We start from the raw sequence: 19,101 nt of genomic DNA, 5'->3' as shown, positions 1-19,101 counted from the left end.
TAGCTAATTAATCTGTTGTAGAGATCCAATATTCTCTATTCTGGAAACACCATTCAAACCCTCCTTCAGTGCTGATATCAAATTTTCTAAGAGGGTTTCATTTGAAAAATGTTTAACGGAAATTTGAATGAATTATTTTTTAACGCCATTTTTAGTACTGTTGGCCATATCATGGTGGCCATTTTGAAAAAAGATTCATTTAAAAATCTGTCGTATTAATTATGTAATACAGGTATTCTATGATTATTTCCAACGTAAAGTTGTTTTATGGTTGTTGTTTTTTTCAAATGATTGGGTTTTTTTTTAGTTTTTTTAGTGCAGCAATTCAGCATGAAACATAAATGTTGACAATATGTTTAGATTACACTACAAAGGCAAACAATTGTAAAAAGCGAAAAAGCAAAATAATAAGAATGGCATATAAAATAGTTTTCATCTCAACCTGTTGTCCGACCTTTTGCAGATCCAACTGCGTTTAATACTGAAAGGTCAGGTCACATTCATTCGTAAGTGTTGCCTTATCTAATTTAATCAATACTTTGAGTTCAAAAATACCATTGAAAAATCACTAACATGATTACATATGAGTGTTCGTGCTTGAATCATTATTTCAAACGGGTTTTTTTCCACATTTATCGTAGGATCATTATATACTGTCTACTGTTTCGTTCTACACACATTTACTACTGTAAATATTTTTATTTTAGCAATGTTATCATGGTTATGATCAAGAAAAATTTTCTAATAGTAGGATATGTATACAGATCATAGCTGAGTCTAAAAGTCGTGCAGGTAAGATATATATAAGGTTTTATAAGGTTTTACCTTCAAGACAACAGATTGAGTTGATTAAGAGCCTTGTGGAACTTAGTACGTAATTGGTCACATTCTACCAAGATAATCTTCAATATTCTCATGACTTAAACTGCCGTGGAAATTAAATGTTGACCGACATCTTTGATTATATTTTTAATCACGTTACTTAATTTTTCAGTTTTTAATAAATATATTTGCAATTAATAATTTTAAATTAAATTTTCGTATACATTTCGTTGTACGTTAAAAACCTATGTTATAAACAAAATGTAAAAGAAATTTGTTGATGGTGCTACAGTAAAATTAGTATCTTTTTTGAATAGTTGAAATAGTACATCAAAAGTTTGGAACATTTGGTGTTTTATTTTTTTATTTCCACAAGGCTCTTTGAGTTAAAAGGAAAACGCTAAAAACTTACAGTCAATTAGTGCTAGAGGTAAAGAAAGGATCTGAGAAGATACAACATCTAGCGTAGAGGTGGAAAGAATAGGTGGCGTTGTAATTAAAGGCAGAGAAAGTGGTTGTGATTCTGATCCGGAAGTGACGTCAGATTTTACATTAAATGGCAACACAGAACTAGCTGACAAACTAGAGAATGATGATTCCGGAATTGAAACTGTTTCTGCATATGATGAAGTGACATACTCATATTCGACTGACGAATTATCCATTGATACTGATGACGTCATTATAGATTTATCAGATAAAATATAAGCTGAAAAAGGCATTGCGCTTTTGCCGATATCTTTTTCTGTATGTTGTGATATAATAGATGACAACGTTGGTGTTATTTGCAAAGCTTTCTTAGAGATACTTGTTCCGGTGTCATAATATATGCTGGTTTCAGACGATCCTTCCACAAAGGATTCTAGTACCGGAGGATATTGCGATTTCATAAAACTGCTAGAATCTATAACGCTAGAAACGATTCCTGTTAAATGCGAATTATTGTCGTTCACAAATATACTTTTTTTAGTAAGAGATGAAACAGAGCTGGCTTCTACTGCTGTTTCAGCTGGATATATCGTATCCGATATAGAACTTTCCACAGATGAAGAATACACAGGGAATGTAGTTGACCTTTGGGGCGGTTGCTCGGAACTTTGGGATGGTTCCTCGGAAATTTGGGGTGATTGTTCGGAAGATTTAGTAGATTGTTCTATTATTGCTGTTTGGAGATAATTCAATACAGTTGAAGATGGTGTCGATTCTAGTTTCAACAACGACGCTGTGGAAGCTAATGGTTCTTTTCTTTGAACATCGGATGACAATTCCTCAAATATAGAAGAAGAAATGTATAATTTCGACTCTCTGTATGACAATAATGAACTTTTTGTTTGTGTTGTTATCGCCAATGACGCAGATGGACTTATATTACTGAAATCGTCAACTGGTTCAAATATTACAGATGCTGTATCCATGTTAAATGTGCTTGGTGGTAGTAACACTAATGTGGTTGCTGGTTTATTCGAAACAGTAACTGGTGTTGGGTTTGTCTGTGTCGAAACAATAGAATTCAAGGTATCCTTTGAAACAGACCTTTCGGCTTTTTCTGATTGAGATTGGGTTGCATGTGATGGCGATGTCTCTGTTGTAGAAAGCAAAATAGGTTTATCCGATTGCGTAAGAATGTCATTTAATAATGGCGGAGTTATGGGTGCAGCCTCTATTAATGATGAATCACTCGAAACTGTGCGAAGATTATTAGGTGATGAATATTCAGTTGGCAAATCAACAATTGATGTAATTGAAGATGACGTGGCACCAATAGAAGATTGGCTATCTTCCAATGAGATCGATTTGGTTACAATTTCATTTTGATTGGATAATATAGACGTTGAAGGAAATTGAGTAACTACGAATGTTCCATCTATAGGTGAGAGTGACGAAGAACGAATTTGTTCTCCCCCTGCGTAACTCGACATCGACGAAAGTGAAGGAACTAAGGAAAGATCAGAGGAGGATGTAGACGACACATGCTGTTTAGATGATGATGTTTCTGTAGGTTTTTCACTTGCATGCGTGGAATATTCTACGTTAAGACTAGAGGTCACATGCATTTTAGTTACTTTACTAACTGACGTCAGTTGTTCAGCATGCAGATATGAAGAGTACATTTCAAAATTCTTTCCTTCATGCTGAGTGCTATTTACTTTAGGAGTAATAGGCATTGACATACCTGGTGAAGCTGATGCAGCCACTTTACTGTCGGTTAATGATGATTGCATTGCATCGGTAACTGATATCGTAGAACTGGTCTTGCTTTCCTCTACATTCGTACCAGCTGATATTATCATGTTTTCATAAGAAGAGGTTAGCATTTGTCCTGCCTCAGTTACTGATGGTTTTGTAGACTTTGTGTTAATCAATTGCATCTTTTCCACTGGCATTGCTACAGTCGACCCTAATGAAGATTCAATGGACATTGATTGAGCTGCTGAATAGGTATCTGGTTCTGTTGGTATTGAAGATTGAGCTGCTGAATAGGTATCTGGTTCTGTTGGTATTGAAGATTGAGCTGCTGAATAGGTATATGGTTCTGTTGGTATTGAAGATTGAGCTGCTGAATAGGTATATGGTTCTGTTGGTATTGAAGATTGAGCTGCTGAATAGGTATCTGATTCTGTTGGTATTGAAGATTGAGCTGCTGAATAGGTATCTGATTCTGTTGGTATTGAAGATTGAGCTGCTGAATAGGTATCTGATTCTGTTGGTATTGAAGATTGAGCTGCTGAATAGGTATCTGGTTCTTTTGGTATTGAAGATTGTGACAATGAAATATCTGATATTATCCTAGTAGCATCTATAATTGTTGAATATGCTTTAGATGATTTAACAGAAGGCTGTATTATTGCATTAGAAAGTTCCATTGGCGAATTACTTGTTCTATCTGATGCTTCCCGTTTTAATGGTGCCGTAGCTACAATTTCACTTTCAGACATCAGAAAATTGGAACTTGCTGTTTGTTTTATGTTTTTCTTAGTCAATAGTATATTGAACTCATCTAGCTTTACCTCAGACACAGAAACAGTTTTAGTTAATATAATAGAGCTTAACGACGGACTTATTGAAGACACCGCGTCAGATTGTCCATCTATCGTACCAGATAAAAATGATTCCGCTACAGATGAACTATCACTTTGTGAGTAATTAGTTAGACCTACTTCTAAAGGGGTCGTCGTTGTTTTATCACCATTAGCTTCTTCAGATATTTCTGTCGATTTTGCTGAGGTGACAAAGTCGTCTGACTTGTAAGATGACAAGACACCGCCGAGAAAACTTGTTGCTGTGACTTTGTCGGTATTATCTAATCGTTGTGATGATTCCCAATTGAACGACGTTTCTAATAAATTTGAGGCAGAAACTGTCGACGGTGGGACTGATGCTGATTTTGTAACCATCTGTGGTCGTTCTAAAGATTGTTGCAATGATGTACGTGGTAAATCAGAAGATTCCATCAATATTTCAGAGGACTGAGGAACAACTGAATCAAACGACGATGATAAGACGTTTATGCCCGATAACTTTGATATTTTATATTGGTTCTCAAAATTCGGTTGTCCAACTACCAATGAATTATTCGAAGGAATTTGCTGCGGGAATGTTAAAGATACGACACTCTTTGTCACAGACGATTCACCCGGAATTTCAGAAATGTCTACAGATTTAGAAATCGAAAGTGCTGGTGGAATTGAAATAGAAGAAAGTTGATAGTTATTAGAAGCTAAAGATGAAGTTATGTCGATAGAGTTTAAAGTTTCAGTGTTTAGAAGAAGAGCGCTGTCCATAGTTTTTGTAACTTCCGATACAATGGCACGAGTAGGATTCGTGTTAATACCAACAACGTTGGATGAGATCGACATCAATGTCCCTTTGTTGGCATCAGACGCTTCTGTCATATCCAAAGTTTTAAAAAATGATTCCTCTTTAACTGACATAAAATGTGATTCTGAATTTAACTCAAAAGACGTATAAAATATGTGATTGGTAGTTGGGTTAATTTCTTCTGAATGTTGTTGTGACCAGTAACCAGCTTCTGTCGATGTTATATTATCATACAGTCCTGAAACCATGTAACCAGACGATACCATTGCTATTGGTGACATATCGATTGTGGAAGAGTCAATTCGTGTGCCTCTCTTGACTTCCGGTGAACTACTGCTGCCCAAACTTGCTGCATGTGATTAAATTGTCATTAGTTGTTTTTTTTTAAAAGCAAGAAAAAGTAAAAAGAATAGCAAAAAGAAAAAAAGAAAACAGATGCTATGTATGACGAAAAATGTGATAGATGCATCAATTTAAAATTGACACCTTGTGCATTGACCATTAAGTTTTTAGAGGGTTTTGAAGCTTTTTCAGACGTATTAAACTTAAATTTGATATAACAAAAAATACGTTTTTTAATTTTTCAGACTTCCAGTGAATTCTGTTTTATTTCTTTGAGTTTGAAATTAAATTGTCTGTCTCTGCTCAATGTTATTTCTGATAAGGTGTTTCTCTGTGATAGTTATAAATATGCAAAGAGCTATTTACGTATATACTAAATTTAGTCCTAGTATCTATTATGAGTGTATTTACTAATTCAAAAAGCAAAATAGAAGTAAAAAAACTAAAATATCAATAAATGTTGCTACACCAAGAACTAGTTTACCTGTTTCTATGACATTTAATGTCGTGACGATCATTTGTTGTGAACTAGAGACTGCTGTTTGAACTACTGCAGAACTGTCACGTGGAAGTGGTTGTGTAGACACTAACACGTGATCACTAGATGATACAGGTTGGTGCGGAGATGAAGGTGAAATAGTGCTTGACACTTCTTGTGGTGATGTAATAGATGAAGTACTATCTGGTTGTGCTGTTAGTGTTGGTGCTATAACCACACTGGATGGTGCCATTGTTGTAGTTTTAGAGTCTAAACTTGGTGGACTTGGTCCAGGAGGTTGTCCTATTGTTTTGACAGCTGAAGTAATATATTTTTGGTTTGGGTAAATTAATGATTCAAATTAAAAAGTTAATGGTGGCTGTTTTTAACATTAATGCATACTAATGGTAATTGTATTGTGTTAAATTTAAGTATACATAACATTGCTGACTGATAAGATTGTATTCTATTAGGCAATTTCATTAACTTTTTTATACTCCCATTTATTTTTCATTGACATTCGTTATTCATAGTTTCGATTCTATTAGGCGTAGAAAACATCAACTCTTATAAGTCAATAGTCATAAATCTGTAAATATAGTGTATTTAATGAAAACAAGGATTTTGTGTTTATAGTCTAGTGGCAAATATTACATGCATATCATGACTATAAATAGGCCGGAGTAGATGGAAAGATGGAAAGAACTACCTACCCCATTGTTGTCCGACTAAAGGGAGGTGAATATAAATGACCAAATTTTTCATCAATTAATTACCTACAACGTACATAACACAATGAAGACTTACTGATTTCTTTCCTTATGTCATGGTCGAATGGTACATTCAAAGCGAAGTACACACTTGTTAAACCACGCTGCGCTTAAATATACCATTGAAAATTCATAATCTGATTCATGGTCCATTTCTCGTGTGGTTATTATCGTTCCTTTCATTCGTGTTTTATTACGAATCAATGCTCTATTGGGTCACATGAATTGTGACGGTAAGAAATTGCTCAATGCAACCATAAGATCTATTATAGGTAATTTTATATACATTAATCTTTGGTCAGGTACTAAACTTCCAATGGTATTTTACCATGTGTTGTACACACATATATACACACCAACACACGGTTATTGTTACACGTTTGGTACATACCTTGGATTGTTAAGCTACTGGTTGTGAAGTCGCTTGATTCCGTACAGTTTCCTGTAACTTTTTTCATTATATCCAGGATTTCAGAGGTGTTTTTAATTTTATTTAGTTCTAGCTTGAATGTTGCTATGACTCCGCCATCTTGTGTAAAGTTCTGAATATCAGTATTGTCTAGTAAGTCTGGTGTGTTATCAGCAAATGCACAATTGATCTGAAAATAATGATGTATGGTTAACACATGATTTGCTTTAATTGTTCTCCATTTTATATAATCTAGAAAAAATATCGAAACAATTTCCTCAACAACAACGTCTAAGACTGAACATTTTATATAAGGAAAACAGTTGCAAATCTTTTTGCAAGTATACTTTTTATTACTTTTTAGTATCAAAATATCACCATTGGTTTCGTGCATTTTCCTATTTAATTCTGTGTTAAATGAATACATAAGGGACATCAAAAGTTCAATGTAGAATAAAGTAAAACTTAATTAATATACTAGTAGTGTTTTTTTCCACTTTTTTCACTCCACCCCCCCCCCCCCCCCCCTCTTAACCTTATTTGGGAAAAAATGATTGGCTAGTAGGGATATATATAAAATCTACGTCAAGTAAACAAAACTTGCAGCAATTTTGACCCCACTGTAAACTATTTGATTTTTTTTGGTATCCTTCATTGATTTTTATGTCGTCCCTATGACATTGACCGTAAGACCATGGAACCTTTTTTTAATATAAAAAAGAAGATGTGGTGTGATTGCCAATGAGACAGCTCTGCACAATAAATCAAAATGTCACAGAAATGAACAACTATAGATCACCGAATGTTCTTTATAAATAATTCAGACCGGTCACATGCATCTGATTGGTGTTCTCACTCTAGTAAAACTTAAATACAAAACTATAATCTAGTAACAATAAACTTGTTCGGTTATAAATTTATTACAATAAACGAAAAGTAATTAAGTAAAATAGAGGATTCATGGCGACAACATCAATGATAGAGAAAAAAAATAAAAGCGTCAACAAATATTTCGCTTCGCCACGTTTTTTTACCATTTTTTACCATGATAATGCATTAACGTCCCATATTCTACGAAACCTAGATTCGGCCCTTAGTAATTTGTTTTTCTATTGATTTTTCTTTATACTCACTATTTCCACCAGCTTTGTTGAAAGGTTCATGAACTCCTGGCTGTCCCTTATTGCCAGGTTGCTGTTCCATGTTACAGAAGTGATATTTATTCTCCCCTGGAATGTTTGATCTGACTGACCTGAAAGAGAAGAAGACATTATTATAATATGATAGAACTGTTGGTATAACAATCATACATTTTCAATATAAAAAAGAAGATGTGGTATGATTGCCAATGAGACAACTATCCACAAAAAAACAAAATGACACAAACATTAACAACTATAGGTAACCGTGCGGCTTTCAACAATGAGCAAAGTCCATATCGCATAGTCAGCTATAAAAGGCCCCGATAAAACAATGTAAAACAATTAAAAGACGACAAAGCAATCTTAAGATAGTCTACAGAATGTTTCTGAATTGGTAAGTAGATATACTGAAAATCCAACAATTTTGTCGTCCAATAGGCACATATGGGCCTTCAAATAGATGGTTTAAAGGTGTGGAAAGCACAACAAGATACAAAGAATTTTGATGCAAATGCATCCTGCATAACCGAATAGAAGATCCCTCCTCATAGTTTTTACGTCCGGGCGAGATAGGATGAGGCGATCATACTTCTTAAAACCAGACCACCCTTGATTAGATAATGGAATTAACATCATTTTTAAACAAATTGTAAGGAACTATAGATTTCATTGATACCACACAAGGCAACATGAAGTGAGAATTTGTATATTATATATAATAAGTAGTTTATCAACCTGAAGGTGAAGAGGAAATTATCTTTGTCACCCATGGTTAATTACTTTGTACATCACAATTTGTGTTTTATACAGAAAACTGCAATATTCTATTACGCAAAACAAATGTGTATGTAACTCTAATCAGACAGTCATGTCCTTTTAAACTAAAAGTCCTGTGCAACATGAAAATATGTGAAGATAGATGTGTAATGGTATCTTTAGCCGTGCATGGAAATTCAATTCACTTTACATTTTTTATCTTGTTTAACACCAAAGTGCAACCGCATTGTGCATGTTTTGCACGAAAAAGGGCATGTTTAGTAATTGTTTTAAAAAATTCATCATAGTAAATGTAATCTCTTTCAGTAATTAAATCACGTGTGATTTTGTGGTTAAGTTGACATTCATTTCATTATAATCCATTTTTACTAAGCAAAAATGTTTCAATGACTAAAGGTGAAATTTTTAATTTGTAAAATACAAGCTATAAACAACTAATTTGTTACAATTAAGTCAAAGTTAAGGAGCTATTAATATGAAATATGATTAATGATAGTATGACATAGTCTAAATCTGACAGATTTTCAACACCTTTATATAATATTCAATTCTGACTCAAAATAATCATTTTTCTATTTTAAGAGTTTTTGGTGAATAAAACTAGAATCGACTAGTTATAGATCCTAATACTTGTATCTACATGACTGTTTCGGGGGGATGTTCATTGGACGTCTTTCGATGCTTTCTTTTAAAGAACACATGTAAGATGATTTACATAGCATTTTTGTATCCTTTCTTCTTCTTTTTTTTGGAGGGGGGGGGGGGGCATTTTTCTCTTTTCCCTCTTTGTTCGCCTTTCTTTCTCTCTTCTTTAGATTTAAGCACTCTTTTATTTTTTATTACTTTTTGCTTTATTCCCTATCATGTAAACGCCATCATAACCATATTGAAAAAATGCATATATAACTATCCACAAAACAATTTTCATCATGGAATAACTTTTCAATTCATTTGTTTTTATGTTAACATTGACTAAAATCTTCAAATTGTACACACTTTTTACTATTAACGTTATACTAGAGGCTATCTCCTACCCTATTGTTGACCTTTCAGGTTAAACAGTAACAGGGGAAATTAGCCATACCCTTATTGTCATTCAAAGTAAATAAATATTGAGAAAAGTTTGTTACAAGACTATCATTGTGTATATTTGTATAATAACCATGTACTAACACATCTCTAATAGGTTATGATAACCTAAAAGATAACATACTTCAATAGAAAATTTATAGTGCGTAAAATGTTGTTTTTGTGAATGGTCTCCTTCAATCAGGGCCGATAATCCATGACCCTGTTATCAACTTTTTCAAGCTCGTGATAATTGTATCTTTATGACTATTCAAATATTTATATAATTATTACTTCATTCAGGTATGTATTTAAGGTGTAGAAAGATTAACAGATTACTACCATATCTTTAAGTAGTCATTTAAAAACGTCAAATTATTTGAATAATTTTAAAAACGTAAATGATATTTACTAATCAAACATTGATATACCAGTTGAAACCCCCTTCAGCTTACTTTTAAATTGCTTGATTATGAAATATTAAAAACAGTAGTGGGCGACTTCAACTCCACTTGACATGAAACACGAACATAACCAAAAAAAATAGAAATTTAATTTCACCGTCTCAAAAATGAACTGGAAGAGAGATTTGCTTATATATGAAACTTGGACAGTTGCTTTATGGCACTGCATTGCACGACGAAACATGTGCAATAGACTTCATTGGTGTATAAGTATGCAGAAAAACTAGAAAGGACAAACATCTAAAAGTGACAAGCAAAAAAAATCCTATAGCCTTATAGTATAGAAGTAAGTCATCATGTGTCCTCTTTCATTTTCAATTTTTATTTGAATATTTATATTTTCCAAAACGTTTTTGGGCGAACGCATAGTTTCGCCCCCCACCAATTCCTTCCGACGAAGTATTTCAAATTCGAGCACGAAATTCCTATATCAAATATCACAATTACTAACAAAAAGAAATGTATATAAGTAAAAATATCAAAATTTAAACTCCATCAACTTTGCTATTATACATGTTATACTGCTTCATTATTTGAAAAATAGTAGTGGGCGATAACAACCCCATATGGCATGAAACACGAGCATGACTAAAAAATATGTAACATTACAGTCTCAAAATTGTACGAGAAAAGACAACGAGATCGGACTTCTACTCGCCTGATTAAGCATTCGGAGCAGCTTTTAAATACAAGCAAGAAATGCTTAACCAAACAACACATTTACAAATAAGTAGACATTTAAGTAAAAAAAGAGATAAGAAATAACGTAAGGTATGTTCAATATAGTATCTGATTTCCCCCATACAACAATGTTATTGTAATGCTTAAATCAGTCGCAGGTATTAAATGTCACAGTAAAGTGTTGATTATACAGAACAATTACCCATGTGTACACTGACAATAAAACCACACTTTAGTATCATCAAATTACCTATAACATGCAGACTGTTTCATGACAATAAAACCACACTTTAGAATCCTCAAATACTTGTAACATGCAGCCTACTCAATGACATTTAACACACGTAGACTAAACTATGACAATATACCCACACTTCAGTTTCCTCAAATTACATATAACCTGCAGAATAAGTATAAAGGTAACCTCACACCAGATGAACACGTTCCAATACAAAAACAAACACCTTTTATAGCATTGAATGAGCATAGTTGAACTATAATAAATAGATTGTATATCTTACAACGGACTCAGCAATACAATCTAAACTGTAACAATGAGATACCGCTGTTCCGAAAGGATGAGGATGCAGAGAAAGGAGATGCAGTTCCGAAGAGAAGAGGATTCACTTCCGTAAAAAAGAGGATACTTTGCCGACATGAATCTGCTGCCGTTCCGAAGAGACGATCAAATGAAACGTGAGATTCTACATCTGAGAAGTGAACATAGAGTTAATATATCAATATATACACTACTTTTAAATGATATGATATATACGTTCCCCCCGTTGGTTTGCGTCTAATGTTGGGAATTAAGCAGTCTATTCAAATAGAGAAGGAAGATATCAAAGTTCAATCAAAAGTCATACGAATTACTGCTTGCTGTGAATAAGAATGTTGAAGCTATTTTTTATTTTCAGTTTGAAATGATTTTATTAATTGATTAATTGTAAGGTTTATTTTTTCACCAACATCCCAATAAAACAATTAGAGATAACAAAAAAGGCATTTTTAGTATTAAGAACTACATTTATTTGTGCAATACTTGTGTTTAACTATTTTCGAATTCAATTAATTATCATATCAATAGTCATGGAAAAGTATCAAATTTAACTACATGTAGAAATACCATCAAGCCAAGAGTTTTCAAATACATCACATGCATATTTTGAAAATTAAAATGGAGAATTTAAAAGTTCGCTTTAAATATGTTATCAGCTTTAAAATAAATCACAAATCTTCAAATGTATGTGTACTAAATAACTGTAGTCAAATACTTTACTTTTTTGTAAAGGTGACTCTTAATTCCCACCAAGGACACGTTTGATATGACAGGTTTTACCGACTCTATGATGTCCTGACAATTTAAACTGTCTTATATTGTTTAATGGTGACTTTGATTCTATCATTTTGTAATGAGACGAATACAAATCTTCAAAGGAACCAACACTTCAACGCAGGTACATTTGTATAGCTAGGGTGAGCTTGATTGACCTCAAGGTGGCTCCTTACAGTTAACACGGTGACCTTGACTGAACTCAAGGTGGCTCCTTACAGTTAACACGGGGACCTTGACTGAACTCAAGGTGGCTCCTTACGGCTAAGGTGAGCTTGAATTACTTCAAGGTGGCTCATTATAGTTTACAGCTATTGTGAGCTTGAATGACCTCAAAGTGGCTCCTTTCAGCTAAGGTGAGCTTGATTGAACTCAAGGTGGACTAATAGATAAGGTGAGCTTGGTAGACCTCTAGGTGGCTCATTACAGCTATAATGTGAGCATGGTAGACCTATAGGTGGCTCATTACAGCTAATTGAGCATGATTGACCCCAAGGCGGCTCATTACAGCTTATGTTAGCTTTATTGACATAAAGGTGGCTCCGTAGAGCTTATGTCAGCCTAAATAGCATAAAGATGGTTCTGTACAGCTAATGTGAGCGTTAATGACCTGAAGGTGGCTATGTAAAGTGAGCCTGAATGACTTGAATATGGCTCTGTACAGCTATTGTTTACTTGAATCGCCTCAATTTGGCTCTACACATCAGTCACAAAAGTGAGTTTACAGGGATTTGATCTAAGAGCTTTATGATAGCTACAGAAGAGGCGGAAAATCAACGAGTTTATAATGACGATTTCTTACAAAACGGACAACGTTTATCCAAAGTTATGTTTGTATAAGTAGATCTTTCATGTATTGTAAAATATGCATACAATCAATATACTGACCGGGAAAAAATATAAAGTATAGCTTTAAAGCGTTACTTTTCGCATAATCATTTTACCCTACTTACTATGAAAGTGTCATACCATGGTTCTTCGGGGAACTATCCTTGCTGTTAAATGACCAGTATACAAATGGTATAAAAGCTACTTACTAAGACTTTCCCGCCCTATACCTATTACAAAGCAATCGGTGATTTATTAGTCATTCTAATCCTTTCTCTTTTTGTATATTAGTTTACTAATTCCAGAAAGGAATGATATGAATCAGGTCTGATACTTATTCATATGCTAGTAAACGTGTTTGACATGCATAGAACTTGTGCAATTTTAAATACAATTTGTTTAGAGCGGTTATACAATTTATTTAATATATGGGAAAACATTTTATATCCTTATTTAGCATTTTAAAATAAATTGTGACATCTAATCCTCTTTAAGTATTATTTTTACACAAACGGAATTTCAATTATTAAAGTTTAAATAATCGCTAAAATTTATACCTGACGTCATTTTTTACAGCACTAACGCAAATTCTTTATTACGAGAATTGTACACCCAAATAATATATGAAACAATTTGAAATCGTGTTTGATAAATCCTCCATTATCATCATTTTAATTGTGACAACACACCAATTAGATCGGTTGATTTTGCTTTTTTCATTTTGTTATTAGGTCTTTCATCTCACACTGGTAAGTCAAGTCCTCCGTACTGATTTTTAAAGTTTGTCCATTTCTGAGCTGTCTCAAGATCTTCATAGCGCTGAGCGCTGGCAATAGATATAAGAAGGTGTGGTATGAGTGCCAATTAAACCACATCCGAGTCATAGTTTGTAAAAGTAAACCATGATCATAGGTCAAAGTAAGGTCTTCAACAAGTATGTTAGACCTCGCCAAATGGATTGTGTGCATGTCTTGGGTCAATACCGGTATATTCAGTGGTTGTATAAAAATTCGCTACTGTTTGTCATCTGTTTTTGTTTATTGTGCTGCCTTAATCGCATACATCAGACCTTTGGTTTTTTGTTTACAGATTACCATACGGTATTGGAATGCTTGTTGCTGTAGACTCTCCAGTTGTGTGAAAAAGATATAGTCATTCAAACATGAGTCAGTTTGTACTTATAAATTACTGTCTAGATTTTTAACCAGGTGTTATAAATTTCAAAAAGTAGAGAGGTCCTATAAATTATTGTTACATGTATCTCTTACAATCTGAAAGTTTAAACTTAAAACATCCTAAACCGTTTGACACGCAGATACATATACATTACTGTCTAAATCAATGTTTTGCATTGTAGCAGGTGTTATAATTGTCAGAGAGCTGAAAGGCTTTATTAAATTGTGTACATGCATTTCCAACATAGACAAAGATCTCAAACTTTAACAGCCTATACCGTTGGCATATACACGTACATTTTATGAGATATGTGGGTCAAAGGATAAGTAGTTTAATATTATAAATCATAGTGTTACATGTAAACACATACAAGTCTTACTAGAGCTGAAATGTAGGCCAATATCTTGTTATAAGGATTTAAAACCTCTCATACGCATTCATCCGGATATTGATTTACCCCGACCGAACCCGGGATCTTTAAACGTTAATCTCGTGGCATAACAAAATGTTGGGACCCATTTAGATTAGTTACATGTAAAAAAAAATTAAGTAAAGACTTATATTATGGATCATGTTTCAAGCCGAAAGTTTATGAATTTGATTTTCATTCAAAAAATTGCTGGTGAAAATCTCTCCTCTATAAGAGTAGCCAGACATTGGTATGCACAATTACAATGAATTGTTCTCTGCTATCTGTTGTTTTGTCACATTGTATATACTTGTTTATGTATTGCCATAGCATATTATTTATGCTTTCGCAAATAAAATATTCATTCATTCATTCATTCATTCATTGTAGTTTGGACTATCTTACAGAAACCAATATTGCGTCCAATTCGCATACTCTCTAAATAACCATACAGACAAGTTACAATATCTATAATAACCCCTAATTTAATTTACTTCCTGTCCAATTTACTACAGGGCTTCAATTATATTTTAATGTATATATTCTTTTTTATTATTCTAAAGAGAAAGCTATTTTCTGTTATAAAAGTGTCTGTGGGTACTAGGCATGATAAGCGCAAGCTATTTCTCACAAGAAGGAAATCTTGCTCTCCTACTATGATAAATCGCCTTGTCCCTTTTAAGAATGACAGGCTTGACTTTTAAACATTTATAAGGTCAAATGCCAATGAGATACGTCACACACGTGGTGGCGTAAACTGATGGCATATTAATTGCATATATATTACAAAATTTATTACAAACTTAAGTTTATTTTAATGATTTAAACATTTTAACAGTAAATATTGTCATTCTACGTCTTCTAGAGGACACTTATGAAACAAACTAGCTACTGTTAAATATCTCCTTATAGATAGGTGAGGCGCGACTTAAATAGATATGAAAATATTAATTGAATTTTACATTTAATTGAACTACTCGATGACTGAATTTAAAGGTGCGTTTAAACCACAAAGTTATTTGAAAAATTCAGGAAAGAAAATAAAGTTTATCTTCAATGGAATGATTTTTAAGACTTTTATCTATTGGAGTGACACGTATGAGTACTTTTTAGTTCATAGTTGTGGCTTACGTAGATGCTTAAGTGACCGAGTTTAAATTCTACAAGTTGAATAGGCTTTATATGTTCGATTTAAATTTCATTCAAATTTGTGTCCAAATATGTAACTTTATACAATAATAAATATTTGTAAATTGAACTTGACTTAGCGACTCATTGGGACAGATAAAAAACTGATTGTATCAGTATTAATGGCCTTTTCATTTACTGTGAACCTGTCGCAACAAGCGTTTCCGGGTGTAACTGACCTTTTAATGAACAGATAAATTCAAACATAGAGAAAAAGAATCAATTTATAAACGAATACCACTTTATTAGTTCTTCTTATTTTGTGTTAATTATTGGCATTCATTGAAAAGGGAAAGAGTGATATAATGAAAAAAAGAGAAAATGATTCAAGATTCAGTACCCACGTCGAACTGTCAATGTAAAAATAGGGAGACGTTGTATGACTGCCAAAAAGGTCGGTTTGGTCAGACATGTTTAAGACTTTCCAGAGTAAATTCCATGATATCTCAGGGATGAATCGATAGGGGTCAAAATACCAAATGAGTAATACACACAAGCTTAAACTAAAACCAACAAGAATGTGTCCTCAGTACACGAATGCCTCACTTGCACTATCATTTTCTTTGTTCAGTGGACCATGACATTGCGATAAAAACTCTAATTTGGCATTAAAATTAGAAAGATCATATCATAGGGAACATGTGTTTTAAGTTTGAAGTTGATTGGACTTCAACTTCATCAAAAACTACCTTGACCAAAAACTTTAACCTGAAGCGGGACAGACGGACGGACGGACGGACGGACGAACGAACGGACGCACAGACCAGAAAACATAATTCCCCTCTACTATCGTAGGTGGGGCATAAAAAAACAACTGAAAGACAAACACCAGCATGTAAAACGAAACTATGAAACAACATACTGAGGAAACACGAGACCCAACAAAAACTTGGGGTGGTCTCAGGTGCTCTGAAAGCAATCCAAACGAGAAAAGCAAGTTCGAATTTTAATTGTATATTATTCATTTTCCTCCTTATTTATACCTGTTCATTTTGACTAGTATTATATTATAAGATAAACATGCGACAGCATTGTGATTTATTTCTTTATTAAATTACTGTGTTGAAACAAACGATCTATTACTCCAATGAACCTTAAAATTAACTCAAATATTTTGTTATTTGAAAATAAAAATGTCACCGCATTATGCATGATCAAACGTTTGTAATACATTTGTGGAGACTAATTTTAAATAAATCGTTGCATTTCCTGTCGGATTTAATTTAGATATGAAGTATCTTTATTCATGCATTCATCTTTAATATTTTTAAACCGCAGATATTTGAACAATCTGAGAACGAATCTCTTGCATTTGTGTAAAATAACGATATAAATGTCTAATTTACATTTTAATTGCAAATCTGTCTCCCACAATCATTAATTTTTATGTCAACACAATGTTTTATTCCGAAGTTTTAAAATTTCAAAAATAAAAATCGCGTTGGGAATGAGCAATGCAAATAATCCGGAATAAGACCATATTTAGCTTATTTATTTAGGTTAAATACCGACCATTGTTTACGTCTAAAGTTCATATCTTTTATCAATAGTAAAGGATTTAAAACAAAGAATACCAAAGTCAATTCAAAAGTTTGTAATCTAAGCTCTTCAAATATATATGTGTTGAAACTTTGCTTTACAATTTTTTTCAGATATTATATCGTGTGAAATATGAATGTATGAGAATAATTTGACAACTCTACAAATATTCACAACATGGCGTTCTTGAATACTTTGGAACTCATACAGTATAATGTACTTTTAAGTCTTGTTACTTGTCTTGACCATACAGATGCATGCACCTTTGAAAGAACAGTAATATACCTATAGTTCTACTAAAGTCCCAGTTTAAATCTGATTTAAACAACAGAGCATGTGTCCAGCTTCTCGTACATGCATTACGTGTAAGTGGGCCAGTATCTTAATAAGATTGAGTTCCACAAGAGAAAAAAATACCTCATATCTCCATCGATATAACTGGACATAGATTTGTCCATATTTGTTTTTTTCTGACAAGTAAATAAACAATGACAGGCAGATGGATATTGGTATACAAACATTTATACGCTGACAAATTAATAGGTATAATTAAGACAACATGGGCCGGAGGTGTATTTAATGACAAATATGTCTATTAAGGCGCTAATATAATCATTTGCTACATTTACTGGTCAATTGTTTACCAAATAAATCACAAATAAAATAACTGTATGACAATACACACGCGCAGGGGATAATTACCCCGTTACACACAGTAACTGAAAGTGGCAGAAGAAACCAAGGATGTAATCATAAACCAAAATTTGAAATAATAAAAAAGACACCACCATGTCCAAAAAAAAACGACTGAAAGATTAAAACAACAGTACATAAAAGCCGGACAGAAAAGAAGACAAAACACTACACAGAAAGACAAAACACTACACAGTAATCTAAAGATTGAGTATCACAGACAATTGTGGTGGATTAACGTAATCGGTGTAAGCAGTTCCTGTCTGACAACTTAATAATAATAATTAGCGACCTAGTTTTAAATTCAAGTATTTTCCAATTTCTATAAAACGCTTGGTTTCCACTAACGTGATTTTTCTAAACTATCAATTTCTTACATCAGAAGCACGGGTGATGTACATGTTGGGTGGGAGCAAAACAATACGAAGATAAATGTCTAAGTTTTTCTTTCGTAACATTGCACGAGTTCCCTTGACCTTCGTTAACATCTATCGAAAAAATGCTAGGATTTCAAAAAATTAGTTATTCATAGAAAATAATATATTCACCGATAGGCACATTAATACATTAATATAGATAGTAAAATAAGTAACAACTCATTAACGCCCATTTATGACATTTTTACACGACCGCATTACAGACTGATCATAACTAAAAATGTCCTCCAATTATGGAAATTTAGGATGTTTAATGATAAGAAAATAACATCATAAAAATGTGAAGACAATCATCATATTGAATAAATATTTGCGTGGTAAATCAAGATTGTTCGCATAACTTCGTAGAAATATAACAAACGCTGACTGTGAGATGAAGAACCACAATATAACAGATACCTTACTAAGGTGTGATGTGATTGTAAATGAGACAACTAGGTACATGTACCAAAGTCTAGTTAAAATAGATTTAAACCGTGAATTATTTCACTGTACGGCCTTCAGCAATTAGCAAAACACTACCCATCTATTTATAGTTACAAAAGGGCAGATAGGACATTGTCTGCATACACATTTTTTCCAAAGATTTTCAATTTTAAAATCACAAACATCATGTAATTAAATAATTTGTCAACCAATTGTTATCTCGAGGCCAACAGTCAGGAATTTATGCATTATAAGCCACCACATCTTCCATTCATTACAATATAATCCATTGCATGTTCC

General features: G+C 33.1%; 1 protein-coding gene across 4 annotated transcripts in view; it reads right to left on the bottom strand.

The window, feature by feature from the left end:
* Positions 1 to 19,101, bottom strand: part of LOC134719046 (mucin-2-like) — a 50,434-nt gene that overhangs the window by 15,439 nt on the left and 15,894 nt on the right. For 2 of the 4 annotated variants that reach the window (XM_063581977.1, XM_063581976.1), the window contains exon 1: positions 1,235 to 2,493. In XM_063581977.1, the coding sequence (XP_063438047.1) occupies positions 1,235 to 2,237 (1,003 nt within the window). In that variant the 5' untranslated portion in view covers positions 2,238 to 2,493. Of the gene's footprint in view, positions 1 to 1,234; positions 2,494 to 5,467; positions 5,780 to 6,622; positions 6,831 to 7,773; positions 7,893 to 19,101 lie in introns of those variants that run through there. The other 2 variants (XM_063581978.1, XM_063581979.1) reach the window with 2 other exon arrangements.

The sequence above is a fragment of the Mytilus trossulus genome, chromosome 5, assembly GCF_036588685.1.
Source record: "Mytilus trossulus isolate FHL-02 chromosome 5, PNRI_Mtr1.1.1.hap1, whole genome shotgun sequence".
In the NCBI taxonomy this organism is placed as follows: domain Eukaryota; kingdom Metazoa; phylum Mollusca; class Bivalvia; order Mytilida; family Mytilidae; genus Mytilus; species Mytilus trossulus.
This window is presented reverse-complemented; position numbering and strand designations above follow the sequence as displayed.